Raw genomic sequence first — 19161 nt, 5'->3', positions numbered from 1 at the left:
CTTGTATTTGTATGTGCGTACGTACACTGTATGACACGTTATATGGCAATTTAGAGTCCTGCATGTACAGTGGTCTAAGCTGCATATCTCATGACATCGTTGTGACCTCATCACTCTTTCTCTTTTCCTGTGTAATCCTTCTTCTCTGGCTAGCATTCATTTATCACTGTCTATTTACTTCCTCCTCTCCATTCTTTTCAGTTTATCCCTGATGCCCCTGACCCTTCTACCCCTTCATCTATCTCCCTCCTCTCCTCCTTCATCACCCTCTTCCAACCCTCTCTATCTTTATCTTTCCTTCACCATCTCCTCCAACCATTTAGTCCATCTTCTTACCACACTAGTGTCCCAGACTAAGATTTTAAATAGTTGATTCTTGCCCATAGTGGACTAATCGTCGAATCATGTTAATTTAATTGATCCATATTCTCACTTGGCATGAGAGCTGATTCTATTGTGACTAAGTCTGCCATTCATTCACACCAAGGAGATTGATTAGAAGCTCATGAGTTAATTTTAAAATTTGTATTAAACAGTATAAAAGGCTGATATACCACAATAGGCCATATCAAATCAGACATTCCTCACCCCTATATAGCCCGGATAGTATGATCCTCGTTTCACAAACAAAACTTTGCAACTACTTGACCGTGAGATTGTCAAGTCGGATCGGGCTCCTTCGATCGAATTGTTGAATGCGCACCATGAATGATGAGAGCTTCTATTCATTCACCTAACCGTTGTTCCCTCCTCTGCTCTCTCTCCTTTAACCTTGCAGACGGCGTCCACAGCATTTCGGCGCAGTGCGTTCTGCGCGTGCTCATCATCACAGAGGACATGTTGGGCAGCAGTGTGACGGTGCGCCTGCAGAACATGTCCCAGGAGCACTTCCTGTCCCCGCTGCTGGGGAGCTTCCTGGAGGGCGTGTCTGCGGTGCTCTCTGTGCCCGTGGAGGACGTCTTCATCTTCAACATCCAGCCCGACCTGGACGCAGCGCCGGGGGGCATCCTCAACGTCAGCTTCTCTGCTGCTCTGCCCGGAGGACTCTTCTTCCCCTCGGAGGCCCTGGAGGAACAGCTGTACCTCAACAGGCCCAGGCTCACCTCACTGACGCAAATGGAGGTGGGCACAGATTTACACAATATGGAAGAACACGCATACAGTTCACATACAAGAATCACAAGAATTAAAGATGCAGTCAGCGATTCTGGAGAATATACAGTCAAATCACCTCACAAGCTACCTGTCCGTACTACTGTGTGGACCTAAAGGCTCTGTAAATGGGCATGTATCCGCTACATGATTCAAACATGTTTCAAATCTCTATTTTCTTCTTGGGAATTTATCCAATTCTTTAAATTAATAACCTGAGAAGGAATGTTATCATCCCCATACACAATGACACAAATGAACACACACGTTTACACAGCAGCTGGATTCATGGTATCAAGTAAAATTCATATGAAGCAAAATAAGACACAGTGTGCAAACAGGCATGCACCTCACAGTCATATGAGCATATTGCATGTGAACTGATAATAATATAATACAGATGCCATGCCAGCTCAGCCATATGGCTTTCCTGCAGCAACACACTGATATGACCACTGTATGTGCTCATGCATGAAATCAGGCACACCTGGACACAGCATGCACATCAGTGCATGCCTGCACACCCTCAGAGAATCTCTGCACATTCATGACAGAAAGAGATGTTTGGATGGAAGGGAGCAGGTGAATATAAAATATTCATGAAGAGAGCACAGCAGTATCAACAGATTCATAGTTTAAGGCTGAAGGTATGCAAAGTTCTCTAAACAGACACTGTCACACAAATACAACACAGCTTCCAAACTGAAACGACATCCTCGCACCGTCTAAGAAGACACAATCTGGTGAATATATCTTTACCGGAAACAGTAAATACACTCGTCTGGAGTGAATGGCTGTACAATGCAAAACGTGCAAAGAATTTAAAGTACAAATAAAAATACTGTAGAGTGTATGCAAGATGGCTTTATCAAGAATGATTCAATACTATATGTAAGAACAAAATAAGTTCTGAAAAAAATTTATTATTTAAAAAAGGGATCACAGAGGTCATCTTAAATTTCTCTCTATTTTTTTTTTTTTAACTTATTTGCCATGTCTTAGCCCCTAGAGGTAAATGTCACAGCTATAGGCCTCTTGGATAGATCACGGATAGAAATGTGTTTTCCTAAATGTAGTCTACAGGGGAAGAGCCATGAATCTATTATAAAGGGGTAGAGCAGCCTCTGCATTGAAGCTCTGCAGCCTGACAGGCAGGACCCAGGGCTAAAAGACATCTACACACTACTGCTGCTGATAGGCTCAACGCTGGGAGCCAATTATATGTTATGAGTATAATTTTTTTTTACCAACCAAATACCTTTTTATTCTGGACGTTGGCGACTTCACAATATGAGGAAGAAGTTTAGAACGAATAAGGTAAAGGTAAATAAAAAATATATGAAATTATTATTTACTGAGGGGGCTCTTTTTGAGGGATAATAAAGCCTACACGTCCCAACACAATTTTCACAGTGGAAATGGAAAGTGTGCAGGGTTACTGTACTCATGTTTCGGCACGAGCATGAAAATATTAGGTAACTTTAGCGTTAGCATGCTAACATACGAACATATGCATTTCATAATTGTAGCTGTAAAGCTCGTGGCAGGCACGTCAACTTTAAAAAAAAGTTAAGTAGCCTAAACAAAGGTGGATAGTTATTAAACACCTTGTAATTTTGACAATAATAGTTTGTTTAAGCTTTCTTTTTGTTGGTGCTTCTTTAGATACATTTTAGCATGGTGTTGCTGTCTTTGAACGTTAAAAAAATATATTTTTTATTTAGAAATATTGAAATAGCCTACATGTTCTCCTGCAGATAATTTCTTCAGTCATATAGGGCCTATACCTCCAGTCCAAACCTCTTTTTTTCCCCACCATAGAGCTTTAGGCCTACCTACCACTTAAAGTAGGCTACATTGTTCAAGTGGCAGACATTTTGAAATGTCAGAGCAGAAAAGACACAGGTGTAATCAATAACCCTAATCAGGTGCTCCAATCCCAGGGCCCTTGTAGGCGGGCCGGTTACTCTTTCTCCCTGGAAGACTACATTTACTCAACTATTGTACATAATATTCAAAGTATATGTTTATGTCTCTTAAGTATTTTATGCTGCACTACAGGGGGCTATTGAACTCTTTTACTCCCTTTCGGCATTCCGCTTTTCTTTTGTCTGTCACCTGTAGTTATCTTTCAGAATAGAACTTCATTCATATATATATTTTTAAATGATACATTTCTAAAATGTAATGCCTTGGTATGTATTGAACTAACCACGAAACAGAATTACCCACTCAGTTGACATAATCTATCTATGAATTTATTATTTAAGGACCGGTTTCTCGAGGCCAATTCCTTCAAAGTAAAAGCACTTTTTAGTTGGAAATTGGGAATGAGTGATTTTATCATAAGTAAGTATATTATAACCATTTTAAGTTTGTAGCTGGTTAAATGTCCCTTTTTTATTAAACCATTGGAACGTCCAAATGGGCCATCATGTTATGTTTGTAGATACATCTCTTTCCTGCTATTAAAAGTGAAGTCAGAATAATGTGTGCTATATAAAATAAAAGAATCCCACTAACATCTTCCTCTCCTCTCTCCCCACTTCAGGTTCTCCCGTTTGACGACAACGTGTGTCTGCGTGAGCCGTGCCAGAACTACATGAAGTGCATCTCCGTGCTGCGCTTCAACAGCTCCGCTCCCTTCATCTCCTCGCCCTCCATCTTGTTCAGACCCATCCACCCCATCGCCGGCCTACGCTGCCGCTGTCCGGTAGGCTTCACGGGGGATTACTGTGAGACGGAGATCAACCTGTGTTACTCCAACCCCTGTCTGAACGGAGGGGTGTGCGCCCGCAGAGAGGGAGGCTACACCTGTATCTGCCGGGAAGACTTCACCGGTGAGTAGGAACGGGGAGTGTGTGCTGTGGTGAGGGATTGTGCATTAAAGCTGGGGTGGAGGATTTGGGGAGAAAATGGCAGTTGGGATAGAGATTCGAATCCAAATACCTCAACCGCTCCACTTGTTCTCTTTGGTCCCTCCCCGACACGCTCTACACCAACAAAGTCGTGCCAAAGTGAATGGACAGTCCCAACAGCCAATAAGAATCGGAGCCTCACTCTGATTGGTCAAAGTGTACAGCTCATGTTAACTTTGACCAATTAGAAATCACATACCCCAGCTTTAAGTATTTTGAATATAAAATCTCACCAATTTAGGTGATTTTATTGGTTCTTTATGGGTTGACATAAGGGCTTGATTAAGCCGTGTTGTGTGTTTTTGCACAAGATACACAACTAAGAGTTGAAGTGTGTTTGTGCTTGGTAGTGATGAGTATACCCATGAAGTACAGCTAAAATGTAGTAGGGGAGAACGGGGTAATTTGTCACATGGGTTGGATGTCACATTCGTTATATCTCGCCACCAGAGCGCGCTAGCTCTGAAATGTTGATATAAAAAAGGTCCAGAATTGGGATCAGAGGTCACATACATAGACTTCTTTGGAGTTAGACTGCTGCATTTCAGGTGAGAGGATGTTTTGTGTTTTTCATGTCAAATTCAAAATATTTTGCTTCTCAGTATTTTTCTTCTAGGCTTTTACACAATGGGTTTATAACAAAACACTTGTTACCCTCAGAAAGTGTGAAGGGTAAACTATAGTTTAGATTGTGGTTAGCAAGCTAATTAGTTGTCAGATGGTTGTTGGCCTTGATGCTAGCAAGAAATTCAAGTTGGGGTTGGTCGTCAAATTTTTTGGGGGGTTGGTTGTCACATGTTATCTCAAGGCTGCAGCCAGAAAAGGAACCCAATAACGAAATAAATTGTCAAGCTGTATCCTCACTGACACCCCAGAGAAGGAAAGAATAGAGCAGGAAAAGGCAGCTAGCAAGCAAAAGAAAAAAGGGCAACAAAATCAAAACAACCCAGTGCATCCCAAACTAGACCAGCTGCCAAGGCTACAGAACGTTATGTAGGCCTATTTGTCAACTTGACAATGCAATTAAACATTCAAATTTGGTTCTGCCTCCTTGCCTTCTTTTTAAGATGTTTCCCATTAAGATAACATTGTGACAAACAACCCCATAGTGTGTGACAACCGACCCCTTGATGGGGTTGGTTGTCACAATGTGTCAGAGTGTCTTTGATGGTAAATTACTTCTTCATTACAATAAGTTGGAAAAAAAGAGAGACACACATTTCTAGCCAACACCTTAAGCTTCAATTTAATGTAGGAATGGCTATTGACAGATGTTTTGGTGATGAGCAATTCTCACTAGAGTAAAAAGTGTGCCTACTTACCCCGTTCTCCCCTACTTGTTGGTACCACATATAACTTAAAGCCCTAGCTCATACTATAATTACATTTTAAAACAAATATACAATTTGTTCTTCATAACATCTTTTAAAACAGACTGAAATATTTCACACTGAACGTACAATGTTTTCTAGAATGCCTTTGCCTTTGTGTTATCTATTTATCCCAAATAATTCTTAAGTGTCTTAGAATGTCTTTCATTCTATTATTTCATTACTTTTAGTTTGTCTTTTACTAATGGATTTAATCCATTCTGAATGACTGCACATATTTGGTATATTTGAAAAAAATTCAAAACCATGGAGTGTTGTTCGTTTTACATACTTTTATAATCATAAACCCTTTGCATTGGAAGGTTAATAGCATAGTAAGCAAAATCAAACACATACATTTATAGTTGTTTAATTATTTTTGTATATCAATGATTTAATTAATATTTATGTTGCTGGTTTGAAAGGTGTGGCCACAGATATGAAAAGATGGATAGCATGTGTGAAGAAGCTTTTTGAAGGAAAAGGACGGAATGCAGTGGGTGCATTTGTTTGTTTGTTTGTGTGTGTGTCTGATGTGTATGTTTTTGGTGAAGTCTTTACCCTGGTAAACTGACTGTCAGTGTGTCTCTGTTCATATCGCATACTGTCTTCCTTTTTGATCCACTGTGTTTTTTCTCTGTTGTTGTGTTGAGCTGAACAACATAAAAACACACACTCGGAGACCTGGGAGAGCATATTCCTCCACAGCTTTTTACGTGTTATTTAGACACACACACACTCACACACAGACCAACCATCCCTCACACAAACCCCCTCACTTTTTTCACTGTCTCCAAACTAATTTGTTCCCCCTCTCTCACACATAACAGCCTGTCTTTCTCAACTTTCCCAATACTCTACTACTAATTTGCCCTCTCTTTCGTGTTTTCTTTCTTGCCCCTTCTGCTGCATTGCTTCAGTCTTCAAACCATTGAGTGGGTGTAGCAGAGTATGCTGTGAACATCTGTGTATGTGTGTGTGTCTGGGGGATATTTCATCTAGCCTTTTATTTTCAATCAAAAGAGTGCTGAGGGAGTGAGGCAACACATTTCTGTTACGAGACAGTCTGAGTGATTTCCAAACTACCGCTGAGACAGACCGAAAGAGAGGAACAGAAGGAATGAGTGAAGCCAAATGCAGGTAGAAAGAGAAAGCAAGTAGGAGGCAGAGAGAGACATATAATAGGGGATTTCCTTACACACTGTTGGATTTTGGGCTATACCAGTGATACATCCATTATCAAGAGAGATACATAGACATGGATTTTAGTAAACCAAAGATAGGCTCCTTCAAAAATCTTTGTCAGTATACAAAAATTCAGAACCAAACTCTTACAACGTGACTGTTGCTACGAACCATGTCTACAAAACCAACCAATCGGAGTATGACTTGATATGACTCAGAGCAAATTTGCCGCTGGAACATTGTAAGCTCCTTTTTTTTAGGGTTAAAAAAACATCAACAAAGAAGTGAAATGTGCCAGTGGCTATATGGCTGGAGCTAGGCTGACTGATGGCATGTCTGCTTGCATTTATTTCTGTCTACATCATACTGCTCCAATTTGTCAGACATTCCCTAGACATAGAATATATCGTAGAAAAATAGATATCGTACAGTCCGACAAAGATTTTATTAGACCCATCTGGCATGGTGTGACATGCAGTGAACCTGCAAAATCCCTGTTCAGACAGGGTGTGTAGAGGGCCTATAAAGTTGGAGACAGAGGACAGAAAGGGTCAAATGTATGAGGTTGAGGGAGAGAAAATACCAGTGAGTGTTGGTGAATAGCAGGGACAGTGAGAGAACCACAGAACATGAGAGATGAGGAGCGGACAGAGAGGAGACAGGCATGACAGCAGTATGAGAGGACCAGGGAGACGGATGAATTCAGACTCAATAACATGGAAGGAGAATGGGGCGAGACATCCCAGGGCAATGAGACAGAGACAGGGATGAAGGACTAGAGCTGAGGGGAAATCAGATGGGTTTCTGGGTATAGTCGTAGTTCTTTTCCTGCGTAGGCGTCGGGTGTTGCGATGTCTGTGCCAGGGGCAAGAGGGAGGAAAAGGAGGAGGAGAAGGAGCGTGAATAAACAGGGACCAATTGATTCTTCTGCAACACTAAGAAATCTCCAGACTGCAGACCAACTTTGCTTTCTCCCTTATTTACGAAACCTTCCTCCATCCTTCCCCTCTTTGTGACTTTGAAATGCTTTCTTCTATGTATGGCTCAGGTAGGAGCTTAGCCCTGGGGTTTGACCAAGACTGGAAACATTACTTTTCCACACAGTATGAAATGTGTTTAAGTCTAGCAAAGAAGCTTCCAATGGGCAATGTGATTTGAATTGTGTTCGTCCTAGGCCAAATGTTTCATGTAAAAAAAAAAACTAATTACCTTGAGTCATGAAATGTGAAGCAACCAGTGCCCTGATGAAGAGTGTAGATCAGCTGGTTCATAGTATTGATGATTTGGAAGCTGGCGGGAAAGGGCCTCATCAAAACTGTTATAGTGAAATATAATTATGCTATTAATCTGTAAGGTTATTAATGTAATTATTTCAACAATAAAAAAACAAACTGTATTAACTTATAGATGTTAACAAAAACATTGAACTGGACTGAGTAAGGTTAAACAAACAAATAAATCCGAGGCTAATCAAGATGATCCTTTATTAAGAAGAAATTTTAGAGATTGTATTGACTCAGCCCCTCTTGTTCTAAGTGTACTTTGCTAAAACACCAGCAGGCTTAAACCTGAGCTCCTTAAAGATGACTGAGCCTCTTAACTCCTCCACTACTAGGGCAAAGGATTTCACAATAACAAAACATAACCTCAGGCTAACCCTTCTCTGAACCACACATTTAACCCTGGGTTCAGTACAAGGTTTGACACTTTGGATGAGGGATACAACCGCTGTTTTACACATGAGAGGGTGAACCCTGCACTGTAGAAAGGTCAGCCCTGGGTATACCCCTTTGGTGCCAATCCCGGAGATGTACTGCTAAAATGGAGTGTGAAACACTGCTTCAGCTGGGGTCATTTATCGTTCAGCTGAGTACTAAATAGCCAGTGTTAGCCCAGGGTTGAAATGAAAACTAGGACTTACTGTGTTACATTCCAGAGTTCAAGTAAAAATAGGGCTTAAATGTTACATGTGAAAAGGTTTTTAGTTTTCTGATGTGTTATAGGTTCAAATTGATAAATTGAATCCCTCTTTAGTTATAATGTTATCAGATCCTGTGAATAAAGCGTATATAGTTAGGAAGTGATACGAGCAGAAATGTATATTTAGCATGGAATAATTAGCTTCTGCTTCTCTCAAGAAAACAACTCTTCTATTTTCACATAAGAGTTCATCAAATGTAAGGCGGTAAGTTGTAGTCCCATCCCCTGCTGTGACAATGTTAAATTCAGCTTAAGCTCTGCAGTCTGCATTCTTTCATTCATAAGAATTTGCATATTTGTAACCTCTAGCGCTCACTTCTCTCGGAAAACATGTGAAGCTTGTTGTGCTGTCAGGAATGTTTAACAGTCATTAACCCTGAAACCAAGAAAAAGAAAAACCTTACTGGTATGAAGAGAAGTTCCCAATGGACACTAAACCTTAAAGATCGCTTTAGAACAAAGACCCAGAAGGGATAAAGAGAAATGCACATTATGCAGAATATAGCAAGATATAAGATGGATACACCTCAGAGTTCTAACAGATGCAAGGATAAGATTAGGAGATGGAGAGAGACACACAGAGAGAGAAGCATAGATGCATACTAAATTAGTTTGTGAGACGATAACATGGTGAGAAGAGAGAGACACGAGTGAAATTAAGTAGCTTGGTTGTGGTGAAGTGATGTGGGTTTTTTTCTTTGCACTGAGGGAAGCTGAGAAACAGAGAGCTAGAGAAAGAGAGACAGAGGAAATGCGGTAGGCAGCAGTGGGATTAGTTCTGGATCTGATAAAGCAGATATGCATGTTAGACTGAGAAATGTAATCCAGCAGATAGGCAGGCAAAACAGATCACACATTCAGAGCTAATTAGCTGGAGGTGGCTAAGACTATGTGAGGATTGTGAAGCATTATGCCAGCGAATAAGTGAATGTGAGCCTGGTGAAGAATGTGTGCACTGTTTGAAAAGGGGAAGAGCGGTGAGCAATGGAGTAGAACAGAAGGAAGAACTTTAGTAGCTGGAGGTGAGATTGAAGTATAGGCTGTGAAAATAGATTTGTTTGGTTAAGGAAAGACAGAGAGACTGAAGAAATGGGGGGGAGACAGAGATTGAAGTTCGGAGTAGATTAGTTTGGGGCTTTGGGATGAAAGAGTGAGGTGGGTCGGTGATGACTGCTGATAAAAAAGAGAAAAATAAATTACGTTTGGCAAAGATAAGTTGGATGGTATAAAGGAGGTTGAGAGCGGTATGAATAAAGGAAGGCAGAACTAGAACAGAGGGGTTTGTCGTTAGCTTCTCAGACTACCAACCAGGTGTTGGAATAACGAGGCATGGTTCCACAGGAGAGGAAGATAAGAGCTGGATCCCAATCCAGAGACCGGTCTATGAAGGCTATAGCCTGTGAAGGCCGATCGAGCGTTGTTAAACGAGACGGTATTCGCAGGTCTCCGTTTACGAGCATTTCCGGTTTGCGTGACGACTCGCCGCTCCTGTGCTGCCTAGCAACCCTGATTGCTGCCAACGGAGACAGCCTTGTCAACGGAGGAAAAAAGAAAAAGAAGTTGCCTACTAGACGAAAAGAAAAAAAAGTACAAGAAAAAAAGAAAGGAAGATAAAAGTTAAGAAGATGGAGCAACACGTTGCTGTTTTGTTATTTTTTATTTTATTTTATGCCATCTCTGAAAAAAACGCAATGAATCTTGGGATATGTTGGGCCGCGAAGGATCCATCTGTTGCAGCCTTCAAAACCGTGAAACGAAGGCTGCATTTCACGGCCGCATATGAAGGAGCCTTGCAAATGGAACAAGCCTTTGCGCGCCGCTATGACGCAATCGGTCTTCAAATGCAGCCTTCGTAGGCTGTAACCCCTGAATTGAGATTCACCGACGGTTACATTTGGTAAAGAGTAAATTTAAAGTCATAGGTGACCACATATGAAAGACACACTGCGTCTCCAGTAGTAACAAGACAACAGATATTCCAAGAGAATGTGAGTTAAGCTCAGGGGCTGAAATCCGATTGGCATGTATGTTGGACAGCACCCGGGACAGCGACTATTAAATTACATTCAATACTTGTTTTACTTTATCACACACCGACAGTGGACTTGGAAGATGCAGAAAGGTGAACCAGTCCAACTGGAGAACTCATTTTAGCTTCACAAGGGAGTTGTGGGAGTACACAAATTGAACTCCCACAAGTACACATACAATATTATGACACAACTAAATTTGACAGGACCATCTGCCAAAAAAAGAGTATTATTCTTCCAATCACACAGGTGCACACCTTGGCAGTCTATGATAAAGCAGAAGGAATGCTCAGAATACTTAACATATGCCCGATGGCAGAAGTGAGCCATGGAAGAGTTAATTATGAAGAATATTTTAGGCAGATATATATTTAGAAATTTACAACTCCCAGGCCAAGAAAATGTATGTTTTGACGCTTTGTATGCTCCATTAGACTTAAGAGAGAAGTAACAGGATTTTCTAACTCAAACAAATGGACTACTTTTAAATTGGAAATATTTACATTTAATATCTATTAGTTTTTTGACAACTGGAAAACCCTTAACTGTACAAAGCACCACACAAGTTATTGGAAAGGAATTATTCAGCATTCTGCTGAAAGCATGTATCATATTACACAGCTGATTATTGTAGAATGAATCACACCAGGACAGCAAATAACAAGTCTATAACAATGCACATGTTCAAAGTTGAGTTATCAAAAGTTAGCACAAAGGAAAAAAGAAAGAGAAATTAAAACCCAATTTGTTTTAGAATGATAAGACACAATATGAGAAATTAGAAATTCAGGGAGAACGAATTTTAGAGAAAAACTCTTGTGTGATAACACAGTGACAGTATTTGAGATGAGTAAATTCCTAAAAGGTGGAATAGATACCACTTTTTGAGTGTTAGACGCATGGCATGTTATGTGAAGATATGTCGTGCAAGAGATGAAGGTGGAATGGAAAATCATTTTAAAAGGCATAATAGAAGTGGAGAAATGACCAGTAAAAACGCTTTGAGGACAGGGGGAAACCGGCTGAAGATAAGAGGGATGAGGCCTGAGGTTTGTGGATGAGAGAGTGTGAGGCTGGATGTGAGAGAGCGGGGGAGTTAAGGAGGGAGAGTGAGAGATAATGGTGTAGGATGGATTCAGAAGTCTCAGTGACATTCATTTCAGAGGTCAATAGAGTGAAAGTATGTGTCTGTGTGTGTGTGGGTGCTTGTGAGTGTGTGGGACCGAATTATTTGAGAGAGGGGTAACGTAGAATAAGGTGAGTGTGTGTTTGGGAACAAATTAGTTGATAGGGGGTAATGGAGAATAAGGTGTGTGTTTCTGTTTGTGTGTGTGTGTCTTTCCTTATGTGTAAAAGAGAGGTAGACTAGATTACGTTGAGGAAATAAAAAAAATGGTGTGTGTGTGTGTGTGTGTGTGTGTGTGTGTGTGTGTGTGTGTGTGTGTGTGTGTGTGTGTGTGTGTGTGTGTGTGTGTGTGTGTGTGTGTGTGTGTGTGTGTGTGTGTGTGTGTGTGTGTGTGTGTGTGTGTGTGTGTGTGTGTAAGAGCAAGCATGCAGCACACGCAAGTAGAATAAATGACTTTGTGGGGAGTGGAAAAAAATCGTAAGTGGTGCAGATAGCCAGAGCAATGAGGCAGCTTAGTTTTTGGAATGAGGTTTGGAATGAGCACTGATAGTGCAGCAGGGTGGAGAATAGAGGAAATAGACGCATCTAAATACATAATCGACGTGATTCGAAAATGTGCATGTTATACAAAAAAATGTGCCCGCAGGGGACGTGATGTGCTGAGTTGAGTGGGATACATGCATTAAACAGTGTGAGAGGAAGGAGAGAGGAGGAGACTGAATTAGTTACAGGGAGATAAGTTGGGAGAATATAGAGGGGAGGGAGGGAGGGAGGAAGGCCAAGAAAATATTACACAAGTTCCTCAGGCGGCTCTGTAGCTGTGGTGTTATTGGGAGATGTGCATGTCATGTCAATTAAAAGTTAATGCTGTGTAATCACAGTGTACCAGAGGCTCTTGGCTGCAGTGAATACTTATGCATATACACAGTCCTCCAAGAGTTACACATACAGTTGTTTGAATGAGCACTATATGAGAGACGTGTTCCTGATCCTTAGCTGAAGAATCTTGTGTCAGACTATAATCTTGTCAGCTTCTCTTGCAGGGGACCCAAGTGCACAGACACAGAAACTCAGGATGTCTTTAAGTTGTTAATTGATATGCAGAGTTGCGGTAATCAAAATGAACAAACAATTAAGGCAATTAAGACCAAACAATTAAATAGGAGGACAATCATAGTGTGTTTAGGTCTATTGTCTTGTACTTTACAATACAGACCTTTTTAACTTGGTTGCAAAATGGAAGTGCAGTTTAACTTTTGTCACCCTGATACAAGTCATACATGCTTAGTTCTGGGGTCTTTTCCTCCTCTACAAAGTGACCTGACTTGTGGTGAATCCATAACTCAACTCAACCCTGCATTCTTTTTTATAAAAGAAAGCATTTAGATTTATGTTTTACACTTCCGTAAAGGGATAATCTGTTTGAACTTGAACATCAATCGAGTTGCAATCAACGGGAGAAAATGTTCAACCTTGGATGTTAAAGATTAGAAAGGAGGAATAGAAAATGAAAGAAGAGCATTGTTAGTGTGTGTGTGTGTCTGTGAGGGGTGGAGTCTAAAATAAAGTAGGGAGCTAAAGACAATTGAAAATAGATGTAGAATGTGATGGTTATCAATATGAAGGATTTGATCCTTTGGCATGAAAAGAGGGTTTTGAGGGTGGTTAACACGGATGAGGTGGAAATGGGGGAAAGAGGAGATCGAGAAATGGGAAGGAGAGAAAAGAGGCTTTGATGCAGATAGACACACTCTTAATGCTTTACAGAAATACAAATATTGAGAAATATGTATATTGAAAGATTTTATTGAAATGAATCAAGTCCAATAGTTGTTTGATTTTTTTTTGTGGGAGGAAACCGGAGCACCCGGAGGAAACCCACGCAGACACGGTGGAACATGCAAAGTCCTGACACATAGAAACCCGTTTGTTTGTTTGTTTGCGTGAGTGCGTGTGTGTCTGTGTGTCAGGACTAAATACTGAACCTCGGCACTGCCCTATGGACTTATACAGCTAGTGTGATGTTAAGCTGTTACTGTTTGTGTGTGTGTGTGTGTGTGTGTGTGTGTACATGTGTACACGTGTAACCGTTTAGGAAAAATCAATAAACGAAAACCGTTTTTTTTTTTTTTTTTCAAATTTTTTTTTCCCAAAGTTTTTAAATATGTTCTGGAGACACGCATTTATTGATTTTACATCACCAATAAACTAATTGGGGAGGGTAAAAGCTAGTATGCCGAATCTGTCTGTCCCTCGGCGTGTGTGTGTGTCTGAGTGTGTGTATCGGCGCGCGCACACACACACACACACACGGGGAGTCGCCGTGCTCTGGCTCGAGTCACAGCCACGGACGAGTGATGAAAGATAACCTAAAGATTAAAGTTACCCGGTTGACTCAAACTACACGCGTAAGTAGCCCAAACTTTATAGCACCTGTTCAACCTGCATAAACGTGGACATGTAGAAAGCGATAGGCTATATTAATCAGGGAATTAATGAAGCTCGATAACGACGGCATGCCATTATCTATGTGGCAAACGCATGACAGGCGAACGTGTGTGTGTGTGGGTGTGTTTGTGTGTGTGTGTACCATGGACCTATTATAAGAGGTGTGTAAATGGAGTAGAGTCTAGCTGCAGCCCCGGAGAACAATACTGAGGCGGGGCGGGAGTACTGAGGCGGGGCGGGAGTACTGTGGCGGGGCTAGTAGCCTATCGGTCTGCAGTCTTTTTTATTGTTTGACGTAATCTAATGTTCTATCTATATTCTAACCTCTCCCTGTCCCCTTGCCCTAACCCTAACCACCCAACTGTGATGCCTGAACATAATCTAATGTTCTATATATATATATTATAACCTCTCCCTATCCCCTTGCCCTAACCCTAACCACCCAGCTGTGATGCCTGAACATAATCTAATGTTCTATATATTATAACCTCTCCCTATCCACTTGCCCTAAGCCTAACCACCCAGCTGTGATGCCTGAACTTAATCGCCAAAACAATATAATTTGTCTAAATAACGTTCGAAATTTATTTGTATTTTCTTCCGCCCCGCCTCAGTACTCCCACCCCGACTCAGTACTCTCGCCCCGCCTCAGTATTGTTCTCCGGGGATGCAGCTGGATACTATTGAGACGGCAGACGCACAAGGACAATGACGTCACGGTTAACCGTGTACACGAAAAATGTTCTGTCGTGTACACGGTTAGGCATTTTTGTAAAATGCCTAGTGTGTGTGTGTGTGTGTGTGTGGTTAAGCTTTGTCACTGTTTGCGACTTTATGTCTCTCACGCCTGCTGCTTGTATGTGCGGCGGTCTCTAGGTGTGAGCCATTTTTTAAAACGCCTCCAAAGAGAAGGCTTTTTCAGGGGCTGTCCATGCTCCTGTGAGGGCTCTTGGGCCTTTGGTGTGGGCTTAAGTGACACTTGTGTGGGCGTGCCGGGTTCCTGTAGAAGCTTTTCGGCCATTGGTGGATCCTGGATGACATCTTGAAGTGTTTTTTGGGGCACTTGAATGAGCAAATGTACGGCCTTCGATGACTCTTGGACCTTCTCTGTCTGCTCCTGTACCTCCTTCTTTGGAGCATCGGAGTCCATGCTGCCAATGTCTTTTTCATTTTCTGTTTGAACCTTGGTGTCCTCAACTGGTTCTTCGGCCAATGTTGGTGGCTGCTTGTTGGTGGCTTCTGTGGACTTTTCTGCCTGTTGAAGTAGTTGTTCGGCTTCAAGTGGCATCATTTTAGCCTCTAGATTTTCAGCCTCTTGAAGTGGTTGTGTGCGCTCCTTAACTCGTTTCGTTGCTTGCTCGGCTTCCACTGGCGACATTTTGGCCATTCGATTATCAGCCTCTTGAAGGTTTTTTTTGGCCTCTTCTGTCGGCTTGTGGAACTCTTTTAGAGCTTGCTGGACATCTTGTTTGGGCCATTCTGCCTCTATCTGTGGCACCTCTGGGACCTCCCCTTGTGGTAAAATGTTCAGGGCTTCTTTTGCTTGTTGCTGACGTGCCTTCTGAAGTTGTTCCTGCACCTCCTCTGTAACATCTGCGACTGTGAAAACAACTCGAGCAGCGTTTTCTGTCACAATCTCAGCGGCTTTTACGTCAAGCTCAGCCATTTCCCTCTCCATCTTTTCCACTTTCCCCTCCAATTCCTGAATCTTTTTACCGTCTTCCCGATGCTGACGTATTACACGTTTGAAAACATTTTGCTGGTAGACCGTCATAGCTTCTATCTGCTGAACGAGGGCTTTCTTTTCCCCTCTCAGTTTGATATTCTCGGTCTCTACCTCCGTCAGCCCCTGCCTAACTTGTTCCAGCTCTGTTCCAAAAGTTGAAAAGACGTCATTAAGCTGTTTCTCCATCTTTATTCCCATCTTGTGCTCCTCTGTCAACCTTCTCATCACCACTTGAAGCTTAGACTTCTCTTCAGAGGTCTCCTCTTGAGCTGAAACCCGCGCTCTAATTTCTTCTTCCAGTCTGGAATTTGCTCTCTGTAGGCTTTTAGTCAGGTCAAAGTTTCTTCTTGATTCTTCAACTTCACACTCACACTGCCTAACTTGCTCCAGCTCTCTGTTATGGCGAATTCCGGGCGCTACATCTTGAAGCACAATGGAAGAAGTTAAAAGGACTTTTTTAAGCTCTTTCTCCAGCTTTATTCTTATTGTGTGCTCCTCTTTTAACCTTCTTAACACCACTTGAAGCTTCGACTTCTCTACAGTTGAGGCCTCATCACTGAGCTCCACATAGACGCCAGCATCCCCCTCTTTACGGGCATCTTCATTAAAGACATCCTCCAGGTGTTTTTGTATGTCCCCTGGTTGCCCTACCTCTTGAATAAGAGTACTGAGTCTGACTTCAGGCTGGGTTGTTGGGTGAGCCTGGTCTTGAGTCCTTTTGGTCCTCTTTGATCTTCTTGTAGTGAAGCGAGTACTGCTGGTACCTTCTTTCATCAAGCCTATGTTGAAAAGCTTTTCCCTATTGTCCTTGGGAGGTCCCATCTCCACATCCACCATTTGTGCACAGCTCATGGCATCTGATTGGTAACTTTCCCCAGTTGATCTATTGTATTCTGCCATTGCTGTTTCTCAATAAAAAAAACGGTTTATGGCTATTTGTAGGGTTGTATAAGTAAGTTTTTTTTAACTAATCCTTCTCTTCTGGTTCTTTGATATTCCGTAATTCGATGCTTTATCTGTTTTTGTTTTTTCTTTTTAAAATAATGTTGATTATTCAAGATCAATCAAATTAAGTGTTACAGTATCTCTGGAACAATGTGCTGGTTCTGAAGTGTCTGAGTCCTTGGTAAACTTACCATTCAACATTCCTTTGATGCCTTTGATGTATGTCATGTATTTGTGACATCATGTGTGACATCATTCTACTTCCCAACGTTCCATTCTGTTTTGTTTGTTTTTTTCATTTTTTTTGTCGATTTTTGTTATTTTTCGAATATAGTAATTCCTTTGATCTCATAGAATAATTCACAATCTGTTAACAAATGTGGAAAACAATGGCCGCCCCACCACATTTACACATGGACTAATTATGAGAAGGAAGGTGGATTAAAACATGGCGCCCATTCATTTCTATGTAAGAAGCTCATTGTCACAGGGCAACTTCATGGATAGAATTACGATTTTTTTTTTCATCAAGGGGCCCCAGGGGCATGTGAGACTATATTTTTGGATCAACTTGCAAACCTTTTATGAACCAATTTGCTTTTTGATTGCTAACATAGCCAAGTCATTACATCCCTGTATTGTTGTCAATTTTCCTCAAGTTCATCAAATCATTCGTACTGAGTCACTGGAAATCCCCCACATATTGTATTTTGAAGCTATGGCCAAGATTGGGTTCTTTCAAATCAAATATGGTTTCATTTATTGCCCAATATCACAAACCAAGGCCAAGGTCAGGTTTATTTATATGGTACATTTAATTTGACCAAGATAGGCCTACTAAAAAAAAACAGTACAAATTGAAATATACCAATACAAATATAAAATAAAATATAAAGTGGGCGCCATATGCAAAAACAACATAACAATAAATTACATAGTATAGCAAATTAACCATTTGTTTCAATGGGCTACACACTCTGTACACTATACAATATGACTCCCTCTGACATTCGACCATTTATTTTCCTGACGATTGCTTACTTTAATGATATTCACTTAACGTCACCTGCTGTATATTTGTCTTGAGTAGCTCAATGATTTCCCCTTCCATGTCTTTAGACTGATTATGCATTATGCATAGACTCAAAAACTATCAGTAGCATTGCAAAATATACACCGACTTCTGTTATGATATCAGTCAATACTTAACGGTTATCCACCAGGCCATCGTGCTGATAGAAGATGTTGTACAAGAGGTTACAGACTAATTCCTGGGAGCCTGTAATTTTGTTTACTTAATGCCTCTCACTTGCCTTGTTCTGTGTGTGGTAATCCCTGCAGAGACCTTGACTAAGCCATTTTCTGGGGGAAACACTGCACTGCATGGTACTGCATAGTACATTAATACAGTAAAGAGGAACCTTAGCAGAGAATATGGGGAATAGGAAGGGGAGCGACTACAAGAATGTTAAAGATTTAAAGAAATGAATCTAAAGGAAAATGAGGTGCAAAGAGCCCTCTGGAAAGAGAACGTTCAGTATTATGAAAGGGTGAAAAAGTATAAACTGCGTGGCGCAGACAAGCAAATCAAAGAAAGACGCCTGGAGCAAGAGGAGGAGAGAGACTGTGTGTAAGGCCGCGTTCACACCTATAGTTCGGTAGATTCTGCAATCCGGGGATGAAGTTGCATCAGTGTTGATTTCTCATTTGGTTGGGATCACTTTCACACTGCACTTTGTGTAATGTGGACCAGAATGTCATGCGTATTAAACACTTTAAACAAATGTCACACCGTTGAAACGACTGCACATCTATTGGACAGAATAAAGGACAAGACCCTCCTCTTGCGCATTTTTCCGGTTGCTCGCTAAATAATTTGAACAAGTCGTTGTTTTAGTGTGCGGTCACAAGCGACTGTGTTATGTGGTCATCTGAACACATTTCAATTAGGGCTGTCACCTCTTAAATGGACCACATCTGTCCACAAGGAATTTTTCACGCTTGCCTGAACAACAATGTTGATTACCAGTGCGTGATGTGATGTCTCCTTCTACCCACGATGCACTGTTTTTTGGTTCACTTCCTTCATTTGTTCCGATTTGCTTTCACACCTCAAATGAACCGCAAACCTAGACCAACGTTTTCAGACCATCCAGAGTTCACTTGTTTGGTCAGCATCTGAGTTCAATTGAGCTTGCACCACCCAAAATAAATCTGACTATCCCTGGAAACGAACCAAACGGTCCAAAGAGTCAGGTGTCAAATCAACCTAAGAAGATTG

At 41.3% G+C, this 19161-nt stretch overlaps 1 protein-coding gene across 1 annotated transcript in view; it reads left to right on the top strand.

Moving 5' to 3' along the window:
- celsr3 (cadherin, EGF LAG seven-pass G-type receptor 3) overlaps positions 1–19161 on the top strand; it is a gene marked incomplete at both ends in the record, with an annotated part of 103104 nt that overhangs the window by 26062 nt on the left and 57881 nt on the right. Inside the window, 2 exons of the mRNA XM_080030764.1 lie at positions 779–1122; positions 3704–3992. Coding sequence (XP_079886890.1) covers positions 779–1122; positions 3704–3992 — 633 coding nt within the window. The remainder of the gene's footprint in view (positions 1–778; positions 1123–3703; positions 3993–19161) is intronic.

Source organism: Ammodytes marinus (genome assembly GCF_949987685.1).
Source record: "Ammodytes marinus genome assembly, chromosome: 7".
Classification (NCBI taxonomy): domain Eukaryota; kingdom Metazoa; phylum Chordata; class Actinopteri; order Uranoscopiformes; family Ammodytidae; genus Ammodytes; species Ammodytes marinus.
Note: the sequence above shows the minus strand (reverse complement) of the source record. Positions and strands in the feature narration are given on the sequence as shown.